This window comes from Nycticebus coucang, chromosome 11 (assembly GCF_027406575.1).
Source record: "Nycticebus coucang isolate mNycCou1 chromosome 11, mNycCou1.pri, whole genome shotgun sequence".
Taxonomy (NCBI): Eukaryota; Metazoa; Chordata; class Mammalia; order Primates; family Lorisidae; genus Nycticebus; species Nycticebus coucang.
This window is the reverse complement of record NC_069790.1, coordinates 117,608,095-117,633,362: the sequence shown is the minus strand read 5'-3', so window position 1 is coordinate 117,633,362 and position 25,268 is coordinate 117,608,095. Positions and strand designations below refer to the sequence as shown.

Sequence of the window (25,268 nt, the reverse complement as noted above, 5' to 3'; positions counted from 1 at the left end):
ATTAATATTCCAGTAGTAAACCAACCCATCTGGCTTCTAAGTCTGTAAAGATATTCTCAGGAGATGGTACTACAAATGGATTCGGGCTTGAGGAGATGCTACCTAATTAAAAGGGACTGAGAATTTCAGAATGATGCCAGTTTCACAGGCATCAGGGAATTCCCATGGTCTCTGAAATAAAACAATTCTAAAGGACAACTGTTGAGTCCTATCAGAAGCTGCCCAGATTTTTTAACTCACCTGTGGACAAAACGAACAAACAAGCTTAGAGATCCCTTTTCAGCTGCACACTGTTTGGCTGGAGCTGGAGGTTCTAGATAAGCATTGTCCAATAGTAGCACCACGTGACCCACATACCCACATATGATGTGTTATTTTAAATTTTATAGTAACCACATTAAAAAAGCAAAAAGAAAGATTTTAACAATATTGTATTTAACATAAAATGAAATCAGCATAAAATTATTAATGATATATATTATATTCCTCTATATACACTATTTATAATCTGCTGTGCATTTTACACATATAGCACGCCTCCATCAGAAGTAGCTGCTTTCTAAGCTCCCTGCAGCCATGCGTGGCTAGCGCTGCATGTTGAAATCTGCACGTCTGAATCTCACCACCCCTCACCTTCCTTTTCACTCCAGTGTCTCACCACCTGCACTTCCATCCAACTCTGTCTCTCCTATTTGAATTTTATTGCTTTTACTTCTTCCCACTAGTCAATTGCTGTTAGTAGTTTTCAACCTTTTCCAGATCTACATAAAACCTGTAACTGGTATATCATTACTAACAAAATATTCGGCTAAGATGTTGCTCAGGGATCGGTAAAGATAAAAATGAACCTTCTATGAGCCTTTTTTTCACTGTGAAGCCAGTTTCTCCTTTCTGCCAGTATGTTTCTTGCCCCCACATCTAATGGGTTCTCCTAGTCCAGCTCCTGAATGCCCTGGGTTCAGCCTTTTTTGTTGTTTCTACTGTCACTGCAGCAGTCCGGCTTTCACTGTTTCTGCTCCAAATGATCAGAGCAAATGTTACTGAAGCAAAACTTGCCGGCTTTTCCTTCAAGGACTTCTTACTCCACAGAGGATAAGCTATCAACTTTTTAGTGGGCTGATAATATGCAAGATCCTTTTTCATTCAGTTCTCCCCCAATGTCCAGCGCCCTTCACTCATAGCTGCCAATCTCCAAAGAATCCACTTAATGACCTGAGTTCAGCACAGGTGCCTGAGTTGTTTACACGGATGTCCTTCCCCAGCGGTCTGGAATGCCCAGAGAGTGTGTGTGTGTGTGTGTGTGATTTCCTCTGTGATTTCCTCCGCCCTAACTCTGACACCAGGCTGAGGGGGAGACACTATTCCTTGTGCATAGTTCCGTTTCAGCATTTGCCAGTTTTCCCAACAATAATAATTATTATTGTTTTGATGTCTTTCTTTTTCATGTGTCAGTAAGAAAGTAGGGTCTGTAAGTTTACACCTTATTCTCGAGGCTGAGGCTATCCTTGACACGTGGTCATCAATGACTGTGGAAGGAAGCAGTGAAAGACACAGCCTTCCAACCTTCCCATGACTCCCCTGCACAAACTTCCTGCAGTAGTGAAGTGATCCCTTGAATGTTTCAGAATTATGGCGCAGTTATTCTTGCCTCCACACTTGGGCCCACGCCTTTGCTTTTGCCTGACGTGTCCTGGCCATTTCGTTCTCATCATCGAGGCTAAAGTTCCTGTAAGTGCAAGCTATGTCCTTTATAAAGCTTCCTCTAGCCACTGGAGCCCATGGTGATCTTCCCCTCGTTACTTTCCTACAGAAATCGTTATCTGTAATGACTAAGAAGCACAGGCTTCCTAACAGTCTTCACACTTCTTAGGGCTGTTTACTGTCGCCATGACGACAGGAGGACATTTCCTGGGAGAAGAGGTCCTCTTCTGGATCTGTCTGTGTAGACTGGCACCCAGGCCTTGACCTCAATGCGACAGGAACAAACGCCCCTTGTAAGTTAATGAAGGAAATATAATAACTGAGAAATAACTTGCCTCTGCGTGGACGGTGTTTCTAACACTGAAAAAGCCACCCTTTCTCCTTTACTTCCCTAATGCCTGAAGTTTTAAAAAAGCGTAATTCATATTGATGTCACGTCTATTTCCCCAGAGGGGGGGTCTTCACTGTAGTGTGTCTGTGAAAATAAATTTCATGTTGATGAAGCTTTTCTGGGATTGTGCCAAAGAAGCAAAGATCATCAAACTCCTGGAATAAAAGTGTAACAGGCACCACTCCCTCGTTGGAGGCAAACAAAGTTAATCCTAAAACCAAATAATTGTACGGCACTTAGACGGTTTCTCTTACGACAATGGTAGACAATGGCCTATTTACATCAATGTATGTACTGATTAAAATGCCCCTCTCAGATATTGCAATTTGTTTGCTAAAGTGTATTACGGACTCATTTTCAAACACTATTTCAGACAAACCAACACATGTTCCTTACCCTTCCTCTCCTGCTCATGTAACATTCTTTTTGATATAAGCAGGATTTGGAAAACAAAATGAAGACAATAAAGTATTCATCTCTAATACGGCAATGGGTGCTTTGAGAATTTTTGACATTGCCATCTGAAAATCTAAGCTTGTTGCTGCCTTAAAACTAGTTTCTAGGCAGTATAGATAAAACCACACAAAGAGAACTGCTTGTTTTTAATTAGCATATAAAATTAAAACAATAGAAGTTCTGAGTCTTCATAAAACTATTTTTCGTAGCATAGAAAAGTCTGTAATTCCTTTCTTCTCCTTCTCAGATTATAGTTCATTTAAATAGCAAAGAAATATTTTCAAACCCTTTTTGTTATTTTCAAAATGATAATTAACAGATACCATTCTTTAATTTTTACACCTGCCTTTTATTTTAATAGAAGTAAAAAGAAAGTCTCATACTGATAAACTGCAGAGAAATGTAACTTACTGTTTCCCTTTCTTTTCCCCTCTTCCATTTCTCTTCATTATTTGGAATTTAAAAATGCCTCAAATAGGGAAAGGAAAAGGAAAAAGTGAACTCTGCTTTTTTAAAAAGTCCAGATTGGAGAATAGTACAACTCTTTACTACATTGGGCTTAATGCAATCCAGTAAAGAAATAGCTCATTAAAAAGATACATATCATACTTCTTTTAATTTAAATGAAAACCCTACATTATGTAAATTTAATGACTCATCCAGTGAAGGGGATCGCTCTGGAATTTTTGATTGGGAAGTCTATAATTCCAATCCACCAGCCTTTTTGACAAACTATTTCTATAAAGTAACCCTGTCAATTTTCAGTTAAGCTTCCTGCAAGTGCGGTTGACAGCTAAAGCCACTGGTGAGACTCAGTGAATACACCTCACTTTTTATGAATTTCTGCAAACTTTCACAGCTTTCTATCCCACACTTCAATATATGGTCTTGTGTTTGTTTTTAGCCACTTAATCTTTCTAAAATATTTTTGTTTTATTGACATGGAAACTATTTTTTTATGTCTGTACTCATCTAAAAATGTGCTTAGTACTTAATTAAATTATGTTACTACAATAACAGGTATAGCTTGGGCACACACAGCCAGGAATAAACAAGTGACTTGTACACAGCATGTTGGAGGGCAGGGGGCAGACTAAGGGTGCTGGTCCACCAGCTCCAAACCCTCCTCCATCACTTCGATATTTTACAAAAGGAATGGCAAATGTTTATTAGTCCGTACAGTTGGTTTAGAGGATGGCAATTACGTAAGTTCTTGGCATTCAATCAAAACTTCACCATGTATCCAAGTTGAGAATGACAATTATCTTAAGAAGAAAATACTTGTTCAGAAAGATACTCTAAATGTTTTAAAATCATTTGCCGCTGCTTTTATTTTTCAGGTAAATGTGATACCAAAAGCAAAAAATAAAATTGAACAACTTCTTAAAGCTCTCGGTAGTTGATTTTGCTACATGTTACAATTATTTATCTTTTTCTTTTCTGTTTATCTTCAAACATATAACTGTTTTTCTGACATTACTTTTATGCACTAAGCCTTCCTTGGGATTTAAATGTCAAAGCACCGCAATGCGCCGGTGCCAAAAGCAAATATGGTTTTCTTTTGTCTTAATACATGCGATGCATCAAAGGAGAAGGCAGCTGCCGTGGAATCTTAAAACGGCGAATTCAACTTTCTTCTTTCCCTTTCTTTCCTAGGAAAGTTATCTCCTCTGGCATTTCACTACATTTCCTTTTTTAAATAAGTTTTTGTCACTCTAGTATTCTATTTGTACTTAAAAATAAAATCACTTTGAGATCACTTCAGAGAGGCAACTGATTTGAACGTGGGTTTGCCTGGGTGTATGATACCTTTAGGTCGCTGAGCTTATGTTTTTTTTTGTGCTAAACAAATGCCCATGGCTTAAATGTTTAAGTATAAACAGGAAATTCCTCCTGGGATTCTTTCTTTTAAGAGATCAAATGGCTTTGGCAACGAAGTTAAGGATCAAAGAGGAGACTGGTATTAGCCCGGAAGGCCAGGAAGGCTTCCATAGAGAGCCCTACATCTCAGATTGGACATAAGTCAGATTTAGGATGTGAAACAAGACTTTCCAGAAATCATTAGCAGTTTCATTTATTTCCAACCAAGAAAGAATACATCCATTTGCAGTATAAAAAGCAATGGAATAGAAGACAGGGAATAAACTGAGATAAGGCAAAGAGAAGGGCGAACACAGCAGGTCTAGACTAAAGAATCACAATATGAGCTGTCCTCTGAGAAAATTAAAGTTGGGTCATAGAACTAGTCCTTTTTTTTTTTTCTTTCATATTTGTTTAAATTGGTGATTAAGTTTTAAGACTCTGAATAACTTTTATCCTAAGCTTGTTCCCCAAAGGGACATCCAGTTTTATTCCTAGAAAATTACTTGTTTGCTCAAGTTTGCTCAGAATTAGTTTCTACCATCCTGTTCTTCTCTGCTGTGGAGTTTGATGGCATCGGAGTCACCACGGGACCTCAGGATTGAGCTAGCGCAAAGTTTCTAACGCTGTGAAGTTTTCATGCGAGACCTTCTGCTTCCTTTACCCCTCAACAATAATGATCAGGAAGTGAAAGTAAATTCTTTCCAGCGGCCTAAAGAAATAAGCACCTAAGAGTAAAAGACAAAATGTTTCCTCATGTAAAATAATATCTGGGAAGTTTGGTGCCAGTCTAATTGGTGGCGTTAATATTTCTAAAGAACAAGCAGAGCAGGGTGCTCAGCTTGGTAATGTGCAGAAAAAGGTGGGTGTCAGCGGAATCCAGGTGCAAGAGAAAGAAAATCTGCTATAAATATGGTCACTACAGAAACATTAATGTTTGTAAGACAGGCCTCGCTTTACTATAGTGGAAATAATTTTGAGATGATTTTATCCATTTTGGTTTAGTTTATTTTCATGACACTGTTCCTGCCCTGAGCTGTGTTTCAGGTCTGTCAGCGGCATCTGTCCCAGGGATGGGGCACTGGGAGAATTCACCTCTGAACTCGGAACTAGAACAGTGAATAGACACGTAGATGCAATTTTGGCAAAGTCATCTAAAACCAAAGGCTTTTGACTAGAAAGGGCTGGGATGGGAGAAGGGCCAAAGAGGCACCCTAAGTGTGAAGGCCTGTTATACAAAACCAAGCGTAAGACAGGGTGGGGCTGATCCACAGTCTTCCCTCCACAGCTCAGCCCTGAGTCCCAGGAGGCTGTGCACTGCCTGGTGTGGTCTGCAGGTACCACGTATTGGTTCACTCACTGAAGCTCAACAAAGACATAGAAGTTCTATGGCAGTGGAGGCTAATTTGTAGAGAGCCTCAGGTCAGCCTGAGGTGGCTGCTGCCTTAGTAGTAGATATGGGAGCATGAAGTACCGGGGCCGACAGGTGCTGAGACAGTCGTCCCTGAGTCCTGACCCCTCCCCGCACATACACCATAACTGATTTCAGCTGGGATGCAGAATTCTCTGTGTGTCCTTCTGGGGTCCAGAACAATGTCTTGATGGCTGACAGCCCAGATAAAAGAGTTGGCAGGGAAAGGCACCAAGTGAACTAGCTGTAGAGTCACCCATAATCCAGGTTTGCCCAGAACTGAGGGGTTTCTCCAGAGGCAGGACTCCCCGGGATAAAGCTGAGGCAGTCTCAGGTTGCAGCCAGCTGTCACCTTACCACAGACCCCAGAACCTGAGTCTGGCAGTAGCTGGACTGTAACTTATAGTAACTTATATACCCAAAGCCAGTAGGAACAGTAGGAACAGTAGCCATAGCAGTGGGCAGAAGGGACAGAGGCTGAACCCTGAAACTAAGCAGGCTAGGCACCCCCAGGGAGCTCAGAAGGAAGCTTAGAAGAGCTGCAGAAGCAGGTCCCACTCCTCTGATGATGAGGTCTCCATATGCGGGCCCTGACGCAAGGGCCATGCTGGGGGGTTTAGAGGGAACCTTGATATAGAACAACAGCCTCACCGGGGGGGTTGGCCTCTAAGATTAAATCTCATACTAACTAAATATATACACATGCACATATATATATGGGGGAGTTATGAAGGTGCCTAAATTTATGTGTTCAAGTATTTATTTTTTTCTGCTACTGACTGGAAACAAGGACTCATGACCAAATGAAGATAAAAGTTTGGAAAATAATAAATGTTCATTTTTTTCTCTTCATCTAAAGTTGGGACTGTAAAATTTAAAACTGCTTTTATAGAAACTCATTATCTGCTTGTGGACGGATTTCCTTCACCTTTCCAACAAAGTCTGCTTCGTTTTGAGATATCACACGTGTATCTGCACAACCCTCATTTAAATGCTCTTATAAAAATTCATTACTTGTTCTTTTCTTTCAAGGAAAAAAAAAATCAAGCTGGGTAGATGTTCTTGAAAAGAAAGCACTGAATTAAAAAAGAAACAAAAATGGGGCCTGTGATTATGCACTTCATCCAAAAATATAATGAAGGCTTAATTACTAACTCAGGGATAGGATCCAATCTATTTGCAATTCCTCAAGTGGTAATTTTACAGGCTATGTTTAAGTTGGGGCACTTACTTTTCCTTTTCTGTGCTCTGTGCTATGCGGAATGTTTACTAGTTTTGTTTCTTAATATTTTTATAAAAGAGGTGGGTACGAAATAGCAATGAAGATTCTAATTCTAATGAACCATTTTTACCATTTCTTTGTAGTCCTGTTAAGATCAGGTGCTGATTGAAACAACAGGAATTTGCTTTGGACTCTACAAAGCTTCCGGTCCCTAGATCCCCATCTCTAGGGGGACATCATTGGAAGGAAACTTAACACACCCCTGAAATTAATCTATTATCTTCTTTTTTTTTTCCTACAAAGTCCTTTCCATACTTGGGGATTTATCTCTCTGTGTTCTGGGAAGAACATGGTACTGGCTGATTTTAGAAAAGGACAATGAGGAAAGGATAGATGCTTTTGGCTCTAAGAAAAGATGCTTTTGACTCATAGTGACTTAAATAAACAGGGGATGCTTTTTCTCCTATAAAAATGAGTGCAGGTACCTGTTTACATATGATTTTCTTGGCCATGACCTGTAAGCTTCACTTCTGCATTTAGACAAGGGTAGTGGAAGGGAGGAGGAGACATGGGTATCAGGAGAATAGGAGGTTCCCAAGAACACCACAGCTGGTTTTAGCCTGGTTCTCAGTAGCCGGGACTCTATCACACCACAGCTCTGCCTAAGATGAAGCAAAACCATCCCTGTGCTCTTAAGACTGAACTATTAATAGAAACTACAATTTGCAAAATGGATTGCACTATTACTCAGAGGAACCAAGCATAATCACTGTTAGGTAATTGCCCCAAAGAAAGCCCCTCCCCTAGAAAGCCCCTTCCTGCTCTCTACAAAGTTACAACTCCATTACCCACTGAAAAATTTCAAACTTACAGCCTCCCCCTACCGGGTCCTCCCACCAGAGCAGTAACTCCTCATTGGCTATTCAACCATACCGTCACCATTCTAAGACTTCCCCTAACCCAACTTATATAAGGGTGCACTTTTCTTTGCTCTCTCTCTTTTTCCTCACTCCTCCTTGGTGTTATCCTGCAACATCCCCCCTCATCAACAAAGACCTTTTGCACAAGCCTTGGGGGTCTATGAGATCTCTGCCGGTCGAGTGCATTCCCCACCTTTCATCTGGTGCTAGAAGCGGATGAAATTAGGGAACACTCCCAAGGGTAGCTAATAACCCTTCCACGGGATTTTAGCTCCCGGGGGCTCCCTATACACTGCCTAGTTAAGCTCAAAATATTTTAATATCAGTTTCTTCCTACCCATACATCCTTGATAAGACCACAGAAAAATGCCTCTAACAATAACTCCCCACCAGTTGGCAAGTTCTAAGATGACTGTCTACGGCAGCAACTCCCCTAATTCATAAGTTCTGACCATGACTCATTCCAGCCCCAAACACCAGCCTTTCTGATTCTCCCCAAATGTTTTTTTTAATTTCAGATAATATGAGGGTACAAATGATTAGCTTACAATGTTTGGGTTTGTTAGGTGAGGTCTCTGTTGTAGCTGCGTCCCACACCCAGGGGTGTGCAGTGGACCCTCACTTTGTGCCCATTAGGTGGGAGCACACCAGCCCCCTCCCTCCTGCTCCTCCTGCCCCCTCCCCCCAAACTCCCCAAACTTCCCACCCTCTCCTTCCACCCCACACTCTGAAATGCCCTGTGGTTCTCCTGTGAATGAAACTAACTTTGGCTAAAGGAGTAATTATCATTTCTAGGTTTTCACGCCTGGAAAGAAGTGGAAAGAAAATGGTTGAGGACAGGACTTAGGTTGGGCCACGGGAAGGCAGCAAGGGGAGTGCTGGGATGGATGGGACAGAGTCACAATGCAAGAAGAAAACAGAGCCGTCATCATCGTCTGCTGGACATCCCCCCTGTCTGAGAATGTGCTGGCCACTGAGCAGGTCCCACTCCCTCAGTGCAGAACATCGCAGGGAGGCTCCAGCTTGCGTTGCCGGTCAGGCTTCTGTCTACTGTCTGCCTCCTCCCTGTTCAGTCCTTGACTGCTTATAAAAGGCAGCTAAAGATTACTTTTCCCAATGGCCCCTCAGAGTTAAACTCCAGGATTCCATCAGTCACAGGGCTCACATGTAATCTGCAGACACGTATGTGCCTGTGACATCCATGGGTCAGCAGCCTTCCAGCCGTTTCTACTGTCATTGCTCGGTAGACACTTCAACCCATGTCCAACAAATGATTTCTGATTTCCTGTTTGACTAATATCCTCCACCGTTAGCCTTCCCTCTGTTTCTCTTAACAAATCACATGGATTCATTCTTATTTGCTTTCCTTCTCAAGTGCCTCTGGTCTAATTCATCCAGAAACCCTATGGCCTCTGCCTTGTAAGTACGCTCACAGCCCCCCACACCTCACTGCCACTTATGCCAGCTCCCTGGAATAGGCCCCAAGCATTTTTCACCTGGATTATGATTATATTCTAATTAGGCCCTTTGCTTCTATCTTTCCTATTCTCACAGCCCAGATTCATCCTTTTAAAATTTAAGCTATGTTGTGTAGTTGCTCTACTCAGAACCCTGGGATGGCTCCTCATTCCCTCGGAACAAACGCCAGACCCTTACAGTGACCTGCAAGTCCCCAGGACCTGGCCTGAGGACTGCTCCCATCTCCTGTCCATCAACTAACTCTTCTCGCCCTTCCAACCTTGCTGCCCTGGCTTCCATGCTGACCTAGATCACAACAGGCAGGCTCTTTGTATTGAAGACACTCTCGGTCAGGAATTCTCTTTCTCAGCACTGGTAAGTTCTGTTACCTCTCTTAGGTCTTCTGCTAATACCGTCTTTTCAAAGAGGCTGCTGAAACTGCAGCTTGGACTCTTAGCGTTCCAGGCCTTCTTGTTTGGCTCTACTTTTTTTCCTTCCCATAAAATATTTTCTAACTTACTATATTATTTACCTTTTCAATTAAATCTGTAGTTTATCATCTGTCCTTCCTCCCCTTCCCTCAGAATGTGAGCTTCAAATGTGCAAGAATTTCTGCCTGTTTTAGTTGATGACTTATCCCAAAGAGCCTAGAGCAGACTGATGTCTAGTAAGCTCTGGGAAAATAAAAATTGAATGCAGAATTCTGCAGCTTGGCATGCTTGCTCTTCCCTCAATTTGATGCTGTGTCCAGAAAACAAACAAGTAAACAAGGGAAGCCACAAGCAAATCCACACACGAAGAAAGAAAAAATAATTTCAAATCATAGAGTATTCTAGATGACACACAGAAAATGCCCTTTAGAACCATCTTCTTCCAACTATTTCCCTAAGTTCCTCTCATCAAACCATTGCAGCTGCTCTTATTATCTCCAAATGTTTTATAAAAATCAGGTCTGCGGTAGCTCTTCTATTTTTTTTAAACCTCGCATTCTTATTTATCCCCTTTTCACCCCTCAAAAATAACTGTCAAATCAAACAAGCTGGAATTTCAAAGGAGAAAAGCAAAGGTAGGATCTTTACGGGAAATCTGGATAATCTGAAAGTAAAAAGGTAGATATTGGCCGTTTGTAAAGTTTTAGTGAGTGAGGAGAAGTCAAACCGGAGATACGCCAGGCACAGGGTTCTACTGTTTGGATGGGCCGCTGCACATGAGGCCTGCTGACCTCTTGGTACCTTCTGCTGGGAGGGTCCAGGAGCCTGAGGGTGCTGTCACCCCCAAGCTCTTCATCAGTTTACGTGAGTGGATATGTCCTGTGTCATACAACACACACACTTCACAGCTTACGATTTTGAAGTGGGAGTATGTTAGGTGAATAATTCAGCCACCATTTCACATGTTAACATTTAATGTACATAAGTTATTGACCTCGGACAAAATAGTATAAGCAGAAAATGGGCTCATGATGAGTGCAGAACATATATGGGGATGAACCGCAGGTGGGGACTATTTCCCCATTTGTCATCTTAAAGAATAAGTTAGGTGTGTTCTTTGTTCCATCATCTATGGGAAACTTGGCAAGACGGACATTGAGAGTGATCCATTTGGCAAAAAAAAATAATAAAATTAAATTTAAAAAATGTGCATTTTTGTATCTGTCTAAAACTGAAATTGATATTGTCTCTTCTACCCTTTCCCCATGTTGGTCCCCCCACCAGGACAGCCGTCTGCCAATCACTTCATTCACCAAAATCTCATTCATTTTTTTGGAGTCAGTAAAACAATAAAATCTCAACATGTCACTCCTAATACCTCAGTAACACACAATTTAAATATAACACCGAGAATACATGACACTTGACATGAGCTATCAGTGTACAAGCTAGCCTGTTTACGGGCTGAGTGAGGTAACAAAATTATTCTATCATTATAGCCACTGACACGATAAAAGTCCAGGCACTAAAATATTTCAATATACCATATAACTATTATAAAAAATATATTCTGTAAAAAATAATTATTATAACATGTAGATAATTATATAACATTAGAACAAATTATCTTTAAGACATTCATCTCTTAGCTTTTCTAATTATTGCTGCCACTTGCTGTAGGCAGAAACAATAGCTGATACTTCATTAATGGCTCCAAAATTAGGAGTTTACTTCTATTAAAATTATTCGCTATGCTATTTAAATATGTACAACCTGTTTAGGATTGTAGCAGCAGTATTTGCATGGTCTACAGCTATTCCTGCATTTCTGGAATGCTCCGAATCCCATCTAGAAATAAGCAGGATGCTGTGTTTTTAAGTCTCATTACAGCCATACTAACGTTATATTCTATAACCACCATAAACTGCGATTTATTTTTCACATGAATATCTTATTCAGATTACGTAGAAGCAAACTGACGTCAGAATACTTTACATTATGTACTTGTGTCAGATTCATCATACGTCTTTGACCACCTCCCTGAGTGTTTCCTCTTATGGAATTTGTTACTGACGTAAGGTCTGTGTTTTGCTGTGGGGAGATGGAGGCAGAGGTGGTATCTTATTTGAAAATTTAAAAAGATACCAAGGAACTTTCATTTTCTACAATGCAAATGCAATGGAATTATTAATATTTTCAGAATAATATAGGCTTCTCACAAAAGATTTGAAAAATTACCTTAAAAAATCATCTAAATTCACTAGGCTAAATTCCATTTAGAGTGAAATATAGTTGGTTTACAGAAAAAACCTCAAAGTAAAAATTTTTCCATGTTGCAATGAAAGTCACTTTCTAGAAAAGTATATTAAGGCCATGTAGATAATACTATCATGATATTTCACATAGATGCTATAGGGTCCACTGTATGAGAATTTATTTAGCATTTTCACAAACACTTCTCTACAGATTTGTTTCATTTGGGTACTTTTTTTTTTTTTTTCTCCAACTCTTGGGCTTAGGCGATTCTCTTGCCTCAGCCTCCAAGTAGCTGGGACTACAGGCGCCCACCAGGATGCCCGGCTATTTTGTTGTTGCAGTTTGGCTGGGACCGAGTTCAAACCCGCCACCCTCAGTATATGGGGCTGGCGCCCTACCCACTGAGCCACAGGTGCCGCCCTCCTCTGCAGATTTGTATAAACTAATAAAGATTATATTTTGTAATATTTTAACTTACGTATTTCATAAGCAAACTCAATTATTCCAAACGTTCTGTTTTAGGAAGTGCTGACATTTCCCACCCATGTTTCATAATGTTTCTTTTCTTTCAAAAGGGAGCTTTGCAGGGGACAACATGCTGAGGCCATGTCTTAACTAGCTAAGGACAGAAGGGCCATTTCCACATGTGGGCACAGACAAAACTAAAAATAAACTGTCGGAGTTTCTCCCACAGCTGTTGCTTGTAAAATTCCTTGCATGAGACTCAGATTCTCTGGAGGAAGCTGATGAGCAACATGACACCATGGCTACTTCTGCTGTGTGTGACCATGTGCCGTGTATGTAATATCCCAAACACACTACAGTAGGCATCTGCAATGGTAACTTTCACCTTAATTGCTTTTGTGTGTGTTGTTTGTTTTTTTCTTTTTGGCCTTTTGGCTGTTTCACGGGTCTCATAACAGAAGCACGAATTTGGGGAGTTTGGACAACTTGAGGAAGAATGACAAATCAATTTACCTGTCAATGATGGCACACATGTCAATGCTGACATTGGCAAAACTTCCTGGCTTCCTCTGTGCCACTTCGTATAAATTCACGAGTTGGTCGTCGACTTGGATGAGCTGCATGCAGCCTTGGAAGGAAGGCTGGAGTACAGAGTGACCTGAGTTATTCATCTGGCTCAGGAAACCTGTGAAACCGAAGAAAGGGAAGGGTTACATTTGGTGGGCAACATGCTTCATTAAAATTCTTGTGAGTACTCTATCTGGCTACAGCCATTGTATCCAACGACTGTGCTGCTTTGATCTCTGCTGATGCTGTATTCAGTGTAGAAGAAGGAAGTCTTTGGAGAGAGCAAGATTATTTCAGAGCAAGAAGTCAGGGTTGAGCTGCAGTGGGTCATCAGGTCACCATTTGCCCCTGGGGTCTACTGTCACTCAGATTTCCTCTTTTGACATCTTCCTCATCCTGTCACAGCATTCTGTTCCTCTGCTGTTGAAGGCTCACTGCTCTTCCTTGCCCGAGCCTGCCCTCAGAGACGAAGAAACAAAGCTTTAGAATTCTCCCAACTAACTCGCCTGCCTCCGTTCTCTTACACATTCTAGACTTACTTTTGTTATCTAAATTTCTTAATGGCCTGTTATTCAGATATCAAAAGCCTATCTCACTATTATCAATTAAAGTAGATTTATTTTATAGATCAACATCTAACTCAATCTAAAGAGATATTCACATGAAAAATGATGTTTCAGTTTGTAAAATTCAAAGAAACATTATAAAGAAATAAATTTAGGCATAAAGAATAGCCACCTGCTTTGATCATACACTTTATACCAATACTAATGCGGTATAGTAATAGACATGGCAACAGATGAAACTAAAATTAAAAGAGTGAATAGCAAGATAAAAAAAAAAAAAACACATAGTACATACTACTGATTCTATTAGGAATAGAATTCTATAGGTTTGAGGTTGCTGTGAGCTGTAATGTCACAGTACTCTACTGAGGGCAACATAGTAAGACTTTGTTGCAAAAAAAAAAAAGAGTTTCAATAAAATATCACCACTGATTAATTACCAGTACATCTTTATAAGAAAAATGTCTAATTCTTATTATGTGTAAAAAAATTGTAGGCCATATGAGAATGATCTCTTTAATTCCATTAAATGGGTCCCGAAAATCCCCAAACCTTCTACTTTTCATGTTGTTCACTGCGCTAACTTGCCTCCTGGGCAAATTTAAACTATACTAATTTGTCTGCTTACACGTCTGAAGTTATTCACAACTTCATATCTGCAGCAGCAAAAAAACAATTTGTACAAAATAGATTGGAACCAAGGTATACCATTAAATGGACAAAAGCGAATTTTCAATTAAAATAGAAATTGGCAATTAAGTGATTTTTTTCATGTCCTATTCTCTTGGACTAGAAATAGAAGTTTAACATAATAGAAACCTTCTTACTCCCTTCATCAATGGGTTATTATATTTAAAGTTTAGTAACTGTCATTTGAATCTCTTTCAAGAGTTAATCACAGAAGTGTGTATTATTTTCATCACCACAGCAATACATAAAATAAAATTATATTTAAATTAACTTCTTGACCAAAAAAATCAATGTAAGGCTGTATTTCAATATTAATACATGGCTTGCGTGTGTTTGTGTGCTTCTTATGAAGTTACACTTTTTTTCATTTGCCTGCACTTAGTCCCTTCATAAAAATGATGTCCTTAGAAAAGTAGTCTATTTAGACTAGTTGTTTGCATGAATATGATTTAAATCATTTGATCAAGAAAAAATTGTATAGTGTCTAATCTTTAAACTTGGCAAAATATAAACACCCAGCTGTTAAGTTTATTGACTGCTCTTAACAAGACTATCATTTTTTATTTAGTATTTAGGAGTCTCCAAATTTCCATACTAGCTTCCTGGTGCGATGGCTCACACCTATAATCCTAGCACTCTACAAGGCCAAGGCAGGTGGATCAACTGAGCTCAGGAGTTCAAGACCAGCTTGAGCAAGAGTGAGATCCTGACCTCAAGAGTTGGAGACCAACCTGAGTAAGAGTGAGACCCCACTTCTATCTCGGAAGGCTAAGGCAAGAGGATTGTTTGGGCCCAAGAGTTTAAAGTTGCTGTGAGCTATGATGACACCACATCACTCTACCAAGGGCAACAAAGTAAGACTCTGTCTCAAAAAAAAGTTTTTTTTCCACATCAGCTTTGAAAGATTTCAAAATAAGTAGATCTATTTGTGAGAACAGAAACTCTCCGAAGCACAGCACCTGTATAAATACTGACCACTACAAACTGGCATACTTGTTCACGATACAAGATTTTGTAAGTCCCCCCCCATAACAAGGTTGTGTTTGTTTTTAATAATTTTGAAGTTTGAAACTATAAAGTCATTTTTTCTACAGGAAATATATCCTAGAAGATAATTACAAGATGAAATCATACATATCTATTGAAATTCAACGTTTTTTTCTCTCTTTGCATCATCTGTAAAGTTTCTAAGAACACCACTAATCTTTGCCTCCCGGAGGTTGCCCCCTTTTGAAGTCCCATTCCCTACTGAATTAGGGCTTACCTCTGTGAAAGATAGAAAACTGCAGAAACTCTGCAGAAACCTAAAAATGTGCAGGGACTTAGGCCCTGGGGTGTGCAAGTAAGTAGGATTGGCCTTTAAAGAACTGCCAACCACAAGCCTGCTGGCTCTTGAGGAGACTGCCAGTAACAGCCTACAGGCAGATGAGGAGCGTACTCCTGAAATTAGGAGGAAACTGGATACTTGCTATGCTGCAGTGGAAAGCTTAGCAAAGTTGCTGCCTGTGGTAATATGGGGGGAAAGAGCTGTAGTGAAATGAATTGTGGATCCTTGCGAAGGACATTTCCTTGCATAGTTTAACAGTGCCGTCTGGCCATATATCTATATATTTTTATATCTATATCTACATCTATCCATCTATCTATCTATCTATCTATCTATCTATATATATATATATAGAGAGAGAGAGAGAGACTAAAGAAATAAATATGAAGAAACCAGAATTGATGAATTTTAAACTAAAATGGTCTTTCAATTCCAGTATTCTCTAGATGGTAAACAATGCAAAAATTAAGAAATCATAGCAGGCAAAGATCAAATACCAGAAAAACATGTTGGAAAGGTGACAAGGAGGCGTGACTGTAAAATACACGTGAAGACCTGAGCGAGACATTAGGTGGCACCTCAGAAACCCCTCGGGGGGACGGGAGACCCTCTGAGCAGCTCACTAGTCCATCTTACGGATGCTCTCAGTCAGACAATCAAATAATTCAAATAATCTCAAGGATATTTTCCCTCCGCAGGGCAGCAAAAGGACGAGGAGAAAGAAAGAGCCTCTTTGTGACACTGCAGATTTGCCTCTTATTTAATGGAGCAAATATGAATAATAATCACGGAAAACCCATCATTTTTCATAGAACTACATTGGAGGTCATAGCAACAGCTTGTACTGAAAGGGACAGAAATGGTACAAAAGGGAAAGAAGCCGTTAGGCCCAAATTTCTATGGTCAGGGAACTATGACGCTGCAAACACAGACAACCTTTTATAAAAAATGCAGGACGACTCAGAGAGGCGGAACTGAGAACACGAGAGGCAGAGCCGAGAGTCACAGATAATTATTTCCAGAAAATGCTAGGACTGAGTTCTAATGAAGGAATTACCAACATGTACCTGAGCGGATTTCAGAACTGCTGGACCAAAATAACTTCTTGGTGTCTCTTATTTTTCTCCTTTTGAACTGGAGAATCTGCGTTAATTTCTGCATGCATATTTTACCATCTTACACTGAGTGTGTGGGTGGCATAAAACTCGCTTGCAGGTCTTCAGATTGAGAAGAACTGTACTTAAGCAACCATACTCAAATAGCTCCGTGTGGAGATCCCCCCACCCCCAGAGCTTCACTGTGGTCTGACTTCTTCCGTGATAGGTTCTGGATTCTGAGTCAGTGGTCTAATGGAATGCAACTTGGGAGGGCTTTGGAGCAGGCGAGTGCGTGTCACATGTGAAAGAGAAATGAATTCTTGTGAACTCTGGTAATCAGCCTTCAGGATGGCCATAAATCTTCAGTTAGAATCATGTTACTTAAACACCTCCTAGACATTTGTGGCCCTGTGCAGTCCCATCTCATACTGAATCCGTGCTGACCTGTGTGACAAAGAGACTATTATAAAAGTGACAATATTTTGTGACTTCCAAAGCTGTACCTTGGTCTTTTGATCATTTACGCATAAGAAGTCAGCCTCAAGCCATCAGATGGAGAGGTACCCACGTGCAGAGGAACTGAGCCCTCCCACCAATAGCCAGCGACAACTTGCCAGCCATGTGCGTCAGCCATATTGAAGTGAAGCCTCGGATTCTACCCAAGTCTATGGAGGATGGGGCTTCCAGGAAACATGCAGCTGAAGCCTCATGAAAAACTTCAAGCCCAAACAATCCAGCCTAGCTGCTCTTGAATTACTGACCTCCTAAACAAAACTAAGAGATGATAAACCATGACAGTGTTGAGCCACTACATTTCAAAACAATTTGTTATATAGCCATAGAGAGCTAATATAGAATATAATGAACTAATTCTGTGCTCATTTTCCCAAATAGTTTTAAGAATTAGAACCCAAAGACTAAGAAAAAATATAACTTATACTGCAAAACAAAGGACCTGGCAGACTCCGGGCTGATTCCCTTATAGTTCAGGATGAGTTAAAGATGTTGGGTCGCTGATACCAAAATTCCCGGTGCTCGGTCTCCTTTGGAAGCAGAAGAGAACGTGTTTGTTTTCTATGTTTGTTTCCTTTATGGAAAAATTTCACTAAAAACTACTAGTGTATGAATGCCTGTGATACTTTTCAGTGGTTAATCCAAAGCTCAGGATTTAAACTGCTTAGTAGGTTAAAAGCAGCTGTATGTGATGTTATAAATAAGATTTTGAGGCTCAAGAATGAATAAATGTAAAATAGAAATGAAGTGAAACTTAACTGAAAAATTGTCAAGTTCATAGAAAGATAATGTACAATAAAGAGGTAAAGAAACCTTTATATATTTTGGTTTAGACCTTTAAATTTACACCTATGAATTTCAAATAAAAAACACAATATTTATGCGGAGGTTGCTGTGACTGGTTTCTCCAATCTGACATTGCGTTAGGACACCCACAGTGGGTTATGATCGTGTCCGTCTCAATTGCATCTCACTATCAGTAAACTGGAAAACCCTCCCTCTTTACAGGATTGTTGTAATTATGTTACTTTACTGGCCTGTCTGAGATTTATGTTTCCAGACTAAGCATATAAAAACTTCATCCTTGATTTGAAGTCCACTCAGTATATTACTATTCTTGCTGACAAAGGAAACACATGCATTTTCAAGTTTTTTTTTTTTTCAGTTTCTTTTGGCTGGGGCTGGGTTTGAACCCACCACCTCCAGTATATGGGGCCAGTGCCCTACTCCTTTGAGCCACAGGCGCCGTCCCATTTTTAGGTTTTAAAATTTTAATTCAGAAAACATCAGTGAAAAAACATGCTGTCTTGACATTAAAACACCAATATACATTGTGCTAAATTGCAGTGTTACCCTGATGGAACAGAAAGACATAGACGATAGGCGAAGGGCCGAAAAGTGTACATGCCTAAAACCTCTTGCATATGAGTTTTCTCTGTTTACTCTCATAAAAGTTGGAAAGTTTGGAAGGTTGAGAGAGGCAGGTGGAGTGCTAGGAATATGTTTAAAGCCACTTAAGTGCTAGGAATATGTTTAAAGCCACTTAGCATCATCCTTTCTATTTAGTCTTGGAAGAGTTTACAAAGTATGTACTGATCTCTACTGCTTACCCAATCTTCCCGAATAATTTAGTTTAAACCTAATGAGAAGGGGCAGGAGAAAAGCCTCACTCCGATTGGGGCCCAAGCAGTAGAGGGTTTCAAGAGGGCTTGGAGTGAGTCGCATGGTGTCTGGGTCCTGTGCAGTGAGACACCCATGCAGGATTCCACCGGTGTGGCTGGGAGATTAGTTACAATGCATGTTGAATGAGCAAATAAAGGAAGATGCTGAGGACTGTGGCAGCCAGGTTCTCACTGTCAGAGGAGGAAGTGACAATATGGAACGTGGTAAAGATGGAATGAACCCAGTGGGTTTGAGTTGGAATTTAATCCATCTGCATAAACTTGTGAATTTAAGTATAGGAAGACAGATGGAGAAATATACATATAGATGGAATTGTGCATGTGGTCAACTTACAGATGGTTTCTATCATCCAGTGAGGACAGTCTGAGAGTAGGGTTACAGCAGAAACAATGAACACTTCTCTAGCCCTGATCTTGGTTTCCCTACTGATTAAAACCAGGACTCCCGAGTCAGGGAAAGCTCTATACAAGTCTGGAACATTTTGCTGTACCAGAAAGTAAATCAGACCCGACAGTGAATGTCCTTGCCAGCATGACATAAGGGCTGCCTGGGATGGTTTCTGCTGTCCAAACTCAGGATAAGTTGAGTGTGAAATAAATACTTTGAACATCAAAAAGACATTGTGAATAATCAAAGGGAAAAAGAAAGCTATAGATCATACCCCATCGAAAAAGATAGGAATGCATGAGTCTTCTTGTATAAAAATGAATTAAAAAATGGAAATCAAAAGCTCTTCCTCTAGCATTAAACTAACTAATAAACATAAAGGGCATGTTCCACTTAGCAACCACTGTATTAACAATTAATTGAGGCAAAAAAATGATCAATTGTTGCTCAAGTGAGTGGGTAAAAGTTGGATGAGAAACATAGTCTTAAAGTAGTTCCCCTAAAAACGTATTAATTTTAAAAGGGAGTGTAGTCATTTTGCCGTGGAGAAACCAGGCAGACACCTGTAAGCAAAGCTATCACAATGACGGGTGGACCCTGTGGGCAACGTGACAGGTAAAATACAGCCTGTGGCACTCCTGCCCCAAATGCACAAGCCTGGTGGTGCTCCTGCCCAAAACGTGGTCCCAGATGGATCTTTTGCTATGAGGGATCTTTCCAAATAATTAACAAATCTTGAATGGGGCCTCTGGGCAAAGGTTGTACACTGGTGCTCTTCGCACTCTTCTTGTAATTTTTTTTTTTATAAATATTATTTCAAAATAAACAGTATTTTAAAAAAACTTACACTCTAACTGAAATGGTACTTCATGCTAAAAATTCCATCATCCAAGAAACCTATTTTGAATTAAATTTATTCCATTTTAATATGCATTCACTATTCATAGGGTTTTGATAAAATTGTCCTTTTTTTTAAGCAATTTCATCATTGATAATTTTTAGGTCGCTAAAGATCCCTTTTTAGTCTTTATCTCACTAGACCTCTGAGTAGCATTTGACCTTGGATTCACATTTATGTAACTGGAATGATTTCTGTGGCTTTAAAAAACGGAATATTCTGAGTCCTGATTCCCACTCCAACTTACATTCATATCTCTCTTAGCCAGGTTTAGACCTGGAAAATCTAGACCCCAAAAATATTAGAACACATTTAGCCACTCAGATTCTCTCTCTCGTGAAATTAAAAAATTAAAGCAATTTATAATGATTTAATCCAGATAATTGTTTATTAACTTACATACTTGTGTATATGTGTGTGTGTTTCCAAGTACGTCTTTCTGCTCTTCTAGTATATTCAGTTAATGAAATCAGGGATCTCTCGTGTGTGTTTTATTAAATTTTATTGAAATAAAAGTCACATTACCTTATAAATCATCATCCCTCACTTATTTTTAAAATAATCCACAGCATTTATGAGAGATGTTCAAAATACAAAGGATCTATGCAGTCTGGAAACAAGAAAAATATATCATTTACAACACTATGACAGTCGTGTTGTAAAGGATACAACACACACAGTCACACATATATAGAGAGGTTCATAGATTTTAGAAACCGATACCAGTTTCCTTATTTGGTAGATGTCCTGTAGGTGAATGATCAGGTGAGTGAATACAGCCGGATCTCCCCCTAGAATGAAGTCATATTTCACATCACACCTTCACTTTCTCTAGGTCTGTCTCCCAGGCCTTTTACCAGAGAGACCTGTAACCACCAGTTAAATAACACTCCCTTCTCTTGGCTCCTTATCCCCATTACCTGATTTAATTTTAAATTGTATTGCCATCTGTATGTATATACTATTATATAGGTGTATATATAAACACATATTCTATGTTTATTTATTAATTTTTCTTCTCTAGTAAAATTTAAACTCCACAAGACATTGTCACCTGCTATCTCTCTTCCTTAGGAGAGGCCCAACTGTTGTCTGTTGAATGAAGGATTTTGAATGAAGGAATGATTTGATCAATCTGGGTTATACTAATACCCGTCTGGTGGAGATAAGAATGCGCTGATAGAGGGAAAACTGGAACCAGGGACTGTCTTATAAAGAAGTAGTTCTCACCTAGAATGTGTAAGTGAAGCTAACAGAGTGCAGATAAGATGGATAAGAGATATTTTATAGGAAGACTGAAAGAACCAGTTGATGTGTTGGATATGAAGTGCACAGAGAGATGGCTGGGATGACTTTGAGGTTTCTGTCTGAGCAACCAGACGGATGTTTTTGCCTTACAAAAAGAGGGGGCCTGGGAAAAGTGTCAGGTCTCGAAGGAGCAGGAGGGAAAGGGGCAGGGGAAGGTGTGGTTTGGATGAGGACAGACTGGACTTTTCAAGTCTGAAGTACCTTTAGACTCTCAAAAATACACTGTTCAATCCACAGTTAATATTCACATCTGGAAGTGAATAGATCAGAATTTGAGAAAGATCTGGGGGGTCATTATGCTATAAAAGTAAAGGAAATTGTCTTAAAAAAAAATTGTATGGCTCACTAAGCAAAGAAGGCCAAGAAATCCCCTGTACATTAAAGATAGAAGGAAAATCGTCAAAAAACTGAGAAAGAGGAAGAAGAAAAACTAAGGAATGAGATGAAGGAGACAAGGAGTAGTCATCAGTGTCAAAGATTCCAGAACCCACATGACACAGACATCAGGCTTGACTTAAGGTCACCCTTAGATCAGTGAGAAACCCAGCAATGCTCCAGACATGGTCGTGTCGTCAAATCTCAGTGGGTAAGGAGCACCTAAGTCGCAGACAAGCAGAGATAGCATACAGTGAGTCCAGTGCCCCATTATCAAAGAGTGCTTTACTAATTAAAGGACAACTCCTTTATTTTTCCATGAATTTTTTGCCAATTTTTATGACGTAAATTATATAACTTTTTGCATTTTTCAAATTTAGTAAGAGTTCTTTCAAATTTCTTCAATTTGTATTTATTGTTCATGCATAATGTGTACGTGTAAAATACAAGGCTGAGAATTTTGCCTCGGTCACATTTTTTGGATCTTGTGTGAATTAAATAAATGCTGTGTTCTTTGTTTAGTTATCTGTTTAATAGGCAAAATTATAATACCGTAGCACAGGAAATGGCTGTGACGAGTTAGTAAGAACACACATGTATCTATAAAGTAGGTACTTAGGAGATTATGGCATGTGGTATACAACCAAGTAACCTAGCTTTCTTCGTCCTTATTTCTACTATTACAAGTTGCTTAGGGAATTTTAATCATTTTTGTATTTATTAAAAACCTCAAAACGCATTGTTTTGTCTTCAAGAATGTTACAATCTCATTAGGAAGATAAACCACACATACATGAATATGATTGTATCAAAAACAAGGTTACTGCTCATTCATATGAGTGAAAACTGGCAATAACGGAAGAGTCTGGGAAGACGACCGCTCTCCTTTTGGTCATTTTTCTGTCCTTGGCTAACACAGTACCACATGGCCCAGGTTTTCTTTCTCCTTTTCTAGTAATCACATTTCAATCTCCTGCACTGAAGTGTTGCCCTTTACCTGGTCTGTGAGTGAGTGAGTTCCTCAAAGTTTGTCCTGGGCTGTGTCTGTTCCCCCACCTCCCTTTACCACCCCCCCACCCAGTAGATTTTCTTCAAGAAGAGTTTTATCCAAACCCATTGCTTGGATTACCAACTATGTGAGGATGTCTGTTAACATTCCTTCATCTCAAATCTTTCCTCTGGACTCAAAACTAAGGTATCCAAAGGTGGTGTGATTCTTCTCTCAAATATCTCTCACGTGTTTGGAACTTAGGAGACAGCTGGCATTCTGTCATTGCCTGTGTTCTGGGGGTCACTGGAAAAGTCTGACTTTCAACTTCCTTGTCCATAAATTTGTGCACAGACATCAACCAAGACTTGTGCCTGGTGCTTATGACCTTGTTCTCCAAATGCACTGTCATAGTCCTGTGGGTTCTACCTTGAACCCAACAGCTCCGTTTGTGTCTTTGTGACCCTCCTAACCCAGACATCGTAGCCCCTCCACCATCAATTTCCCATCCATCTCTAGGCTTGCAGGCTTAGGAGTCTCTACCAAAAATCCTAATCAGATGTGTTCTTCCCCTGCTCAAGAACCTTTTATTTATTTAATAAAATAAATTCTCAGGAAATTCAAAAATGCCCAGGGTCTTCTTTTTTGCTAATGATCTGGTTTTCCAAATGCAAAATATGTTTGTAGTGATTTACAAATTAAGAAAAGAAAATATTGGTTCATTTATTCTTAAATTATATTTATTAGACTAATGGCTTTTTTTTAAGTAAACTTAATTCGGTATAATTTATCAGACCACTTAGAGTAGCTATAATAGTTTACACTGCGTACACTTTAGTTGGAATATTTTAAAATACATAAGCTTTAGTATAGTATTAAAAAACATGGATTTTTTCATAAATATGTTAATAAGATCAATTGTCTTCAAATACAATTATTTGCCTGTTTCTCCTCTTACCTTTATATAGCACTCACAAATAAGCTTATACTAAACTTGGCTTAAAATTAAAAGATGAATATATTTTTAGTATCATTTAATAAGGAAAAGAAACTTACAGGAAAATAAAAAAGAAAAAGAAATTAGAGAAGCAGACTAGTATCTTGACAAACTGGGATAATTAGCAATTTGCAAATCAACATACATAATAAGATTTAAGGAACGTTCAGTGCCCACGGGCCACAGTGACAGAGCTAGTGATACAACTGAAGAACTTGACACTTCCATGCATTCTTTTTTGCATAGTCTTTAAGGACCCAGTTGTATATTGATATGTAGAACACAAAACACAAAATAAAATATTTTTACATTTGATAACTTTAATTCCTTTGCCAGAAATTGCTAGTATATCTAAGACATAGGCAGATACGTTCATACATTTATAAAATAAAATGATATTGTCTTCTCCATTCTCCCCATAAACTCCCATTTGATCCTGCAATCCCATTACTGGGCATCTACCCAGAAGGAAAAAAATCCTTTTATCATAAGGAAACTTGTACTAGACTGTTTATTGCAGCTCAATTTTACAATCGCCAAAATGTGGAAACAGCCTAAATGCCCACCAACCCAGGAATGGATTAACAAGCTGTGGTATATGTACACCGTGGAATACTATTCAGCTATTAAAAAAATGGAGACTTTACATCCTTCGTATTAACCTGGATGGAAGTGGAAGACATTATTCTTAGTAAAGCATCACAAGAATGGAGAAGCATGAATCCTATGTGCTCAATTTTGATCTGAGGACAATTAATAACAATTAAGGTCATGGGGGGGGAGGAAAAGCAGAGAGAGGGAAGGAGGGAGGGGGGTGGAGCCTTGGTGCATGCCACACCTTCTGGGGGCAAGACATGATGGCAAGAGGGACTTTACCTAACAAATGCAATCAGTGTAACCTGGCTTATTGTACCCTCAGTGAATCCCCAACAATTAAAAAAAAAAAATTTTGTTAATTATATATTATTCAGAAAAATATACAGTCTTGGTGTTTAGAGTGTGGATTGTAGAACAGTGAGAACTGGGGTGAAATCCAGCTTGGATGTGTATTAGTTATGTGACCTTGACCAAGTTGCCCATCTTGTCTTAACTTTGGTTTTTCATTTGTAAGGCAGAAATTAACAATACTCAATGCTTATGGTTTCACAAACATTACATAAAATACTGTATGGAAATCACCTGAGGCAGGGCCTCACACCCACACAGCTGCTCCGTAATAGGAATTCTACTGTTACTATTTGGAGTCAGCCGGAATCCGACAGCTTGAGTGATTAACACGATACTTTCTCACATTTAAAAAT

At 39.4% G+C, this 25,268-nt stretch overlaps 1 protein-coding gene across 1 annotated transcript in view; it reads right to left on the bottom strand.

Moving 5' to 3' along the window:
* Positions 1–25,268, bottom strand: part of CNTNAP2 (contactin associated protein 2) — a 1,471,582-nt gene that overhangs the window by 937,972 nt on the left and 508,342 nt on the right. Inside the window, exon 10 of the mRNA XM_053608746.1 lies at positions 13,085–13,256. Coding sequence (XP_053464721.1) covers positions 13,085–13,256 — 172 coding nt within the window. The remainder of the gene's footprint in view (positions 1–13,084; positions 13,257–25,268) is intronic.